The 3,350-nt window shown below is 59.4% G+C and overlaps 1 protein-coding gene across 1 annotated transcript in view; it reads right to left on the bottom strand.

Annotated features, from left to right (window-relative positions):
• Positions 1-3,350, bottom strand: part of URB1 (URB1 ribosome biogenesis 1 homolog (S. cerevisiae)) — a 44,771-nt gene that overhangs the window by 25,879 nt on the left and 15,542 nt on the right. Inside the window, 3 exon segments of the mRNA XM_015560267.1 lie at positions 377-496; positions 1,761-1,873; positions 3,072-3,231. Coding sequence (XP_015415753.1) covers positions 377-496; positions 1,761-1,873; positions 3,072-3,231 — 393 coding nt within the window.

Below are 3,350 nucleotides of genomic sequence, written 5' to 3'. Positions count from 1 at the left end.
ACGCCCGAGCCTCCTGGGCACCGAGCCTACCACGCCCACCCTCTGGGCGGGCCCTGGAGACTTGGGCGGGCGAGGCCCACGGCCCTGTCCATGAGGACGGTTTGATGTGAACCTGGGGCAAGTCAGTGACAAGGCCGCCAGGATGCAGGACCAGGACCCAAACCGCAGAGCTGACACGAGCTCACACGTCCCCACAGCACACGCCTCTCAGGGACACAGCACGTTTAAGACACCACCCCTGGGACGCCCACAGCGCCTTCAGACGTAAATGATAGGAGTCGAGACCCTCGATCCAGCAAGCCTGACGACGCACCTACTGTGCGGGCTGTGCTCAGCGCCGGGAGCCAGGAGCGGGCGCGGGCGCAGGAGTGCTCACCTTCACGATGAGGCGCTTGGTGGACAACTTGAGCTGCAAGTGGGCGCTGGCCACAAACATCTTCATCAGCAGGTAGAACACGGACCGCTCGCCCCCGAGGAGCTCTGCCTCCGGGCCTTCCTGGGGTCAGGATAGAAGAGTCAATGGGCTCCCCCCCACCCCGAGGACTGGACCCTCTGCTCGTGGCTGAGACCCTGTGCCCAGCGCCTCATCCCTAAGTTATGGCCAGCGAGCCGTGACAGAGCACACGCGTGCAGCGGCCAGCGAGCCGTGACAGCACACGTGTGCAGCGGCCAGCGAGCCGTGACAGAGCACATGCGTGGAGCCTGGCACGTAGTTAGTCCTCCAGCGGAACACCTCAACCAGGATGCAGGGGAACCTCAGAGAGAGGACTTGGGGGGTAATGAGGGGAGAAGTACAATGACCCCATGGCCGCAGCACCCTCCCCCTTTCTGGAAACATCACGTGTAACGATGTAAGCACACGCTTCCATGCAATGGATTCCATGAGATCTTAAGTTTCGAGTCTTATAAAAATGTCACCTGAGCCCTGGCTGGTGCGGCTCAGTGGCTAGAGCGTCGGCCTGCAGACTGAAGGGTCCCAGGTTCAATTCCAGCCAGGGCACATGCCCGGGTTGCAGGCTGGATCCCCAGTGCGGGGTGTGCAGGAGGCAGTCAATTGATGATTCTCCCTCATCATTGATGTTTCTCTCTCTCCCTCTCTGAAATCGATAAAGAAATATATATTTTAAAAAAAAATTACCTCAACTACTGAGAAACACGCAGACAATGCTAACTGCCTGGTTTCCCCTTTTCGACAGAAATGACGAGGCCCGTGTTTCCATACACACGACCTGCTGCACTGTGAGTCCCCTTCACGACGCCCATCGTGCTCTCCAGGGAGCCCCAGAAGACACGCTGGTCACGGAGAGCACCAGCGCCCCGCTCCCCCGCCCATCCTCGCGGGGGCTCCCCTCTCTGCCTCAAGTCCCTCCAGGGTGCGGACAGAGGAGGCATGTATTTTCTTTCCCAAAAGGTTTTTTTTTAATGTATTTTTTATTGATTTCAGAGAGGAAGGCAGATCGAGCCCGCCATTGGGGATTGAGCCTGCAACCCAGGCATGTGCCCTTGGCCGGAATCGAACCTGGGACCCTTCAGTCTGCAGGCCGACGCTCTATCCACTGAGCTAAACTGGCCAGGGCTGTTTTCCAAAAGGTTTTAAACAACACACACAGCAAGACAGCCAGGACAAACAGTGCCAAAGCGCCAGGGCCCAGCAGGCAAGGCTCTCAGTTATGCGAGTGCAGGCTTCCTGGCTCCACGCCGCCCTCATACAGGACCTGACTGCCGCCCCCCGGGCCCGCCTAACGGGTCCCCACTCCTACCTGAGCCTTCAACCAGGAGAACTTGCAGGCGGGAAGCTCCAGGGCCACCTGCAGGAGGTGGTGCTGCAGGACGGGGGGCACCTCCTCCCGCAGGCCCTGCTCCGAGATGACACCTGGCGGAGAGAAGTCCCGTCATGGGGAGGTTGCGCCCAGCGGTGCTGCCCGGCCCAGGGCCAGACGAGGGCGCCATGTCCAGATGAAAGGGCAGACACAGGGTCCGTCCCGACCTGGGGTCGCCCTCACACAGGCTGTGCCCTGCTCGACCACATCTCGCCTGACATCCCCTCTGAGGCCCATTCAAACCCTCAACACGCTGCCTCGGCCACTGACGCCTCCCACAGGTGCCACCCCCACAACGCCCTCCAGGGGGCCTCCTGCTAGGGCAGCCCTGGCGTGGGCACAGGCCTTGTTCCCCGGCTGCAAGCATTTTGTGAGTGGAGGTGGCCATCGGCCACCGAGACTGCTCCTTGCCCCTGGCCTGGTTCCCAGGAAGGACACAGCCACTACAGACAGACAGCCACATTCTAGAGCAGCTGTGGGCAAACTACGGCCCGCGGCCCGGATCCGGCCCGTTTGAAATGAATAAAACTAAAAAAAAAAGACCGTACCCTTTTATGTAATGATGTTTACTTTGAATTTATATTAGTTCACACAAACACTCCATCCATGCTTTGGTTCCGGCCTCCGGTCCAGTTTAAGAACCCATTGTGGCCCTCGAGTCAAAAAGTTTGCCCACCCCTGTTCTAGAGCCTTCCCTGTGCTCACAACAACGAGAACCTTCACTTCCAACCACTGTGCATGGCGCCTCCATCCACACACAGGACGCTGCCCCCGGAGGCCTCCCGAGAGCGAGCTGGACACGCTTGTCCCAGAGGCTCCCGATACAGTGATTTGACCAAACTCCCCCCTCGAGGCAACGCGACCAGAGGGAGAGTCACGTTCACAAGTGGGTGTGCGCCGCCGCACAGGTGAGGGCGAGTCTGAGGGTGAGCGATGGTATCAGAGGCCGGGGCGGAAGGGGCGGGAATGGCACCCTCCCAGGGCCCACACCCCCTGAAAGAGGCTTTGTCCTGAGCATCCCATGGGACCTTGCTGTTGTTATATAATTATAACAATAGCAGAGCAGGTGCTAAGACTGTGTGTTTGTGTGTGTGTGAGTATGTGTGTGTATGTGTGTGAGTGTGTGTGGGTATGTGCGAATATGTGTCTGTGAGTGTGTATGTGTGTATGGGTACGTGTGAGTGTGTGTGAGTGTGTGTGTGAGTGTGGGAGAGACTGGCAGCCACAGCGGGGGGTGGGGGGGAGGCGCACCTCGCAGGAGCTTGCTGAAGTCGAAGTTGTACTGCGTGACCACGTGCGGGACCACCCGCTGGTAGAGGCAGATGACCTGCAGCAGGACGGCCTTCAGAAGAATGGTTTCCGCGTCGTCTGAACCAAAACGAAAGCTTTGTTAAGAAACAACGGCTTTGTCCTCCGTCAGCAACCGGTCAGCATGGCCCCACGACCCACCGCCGTCAACTGCGCGCTGAGCACAGAGCCCGCGGACAGACCCACAGATGCGACTGCAGGGCCCCGTGCTCAAGGTCGAGC

Source organism: Myotis davidii, unplaced genomic scaffold, assembly GCF_000327345.1.
Source record: "Myotis davidii unplaced genomic scaffold, ASM32734v1 scaffold170, whole genome shotgun sequence".
Taxonomy (NCBI): domain Eukaryota; kingdom Metazoa; phylum Chordata; class Mammalia; order Chiroptera; family Vespertilionidae; genus Myotis; species Myotis davidii.
The sequence above is the reverse complement of the archived record's forward strand: the minus strand, read 5'-3'. Positions and strand labels throughout refer to the sequence as shown.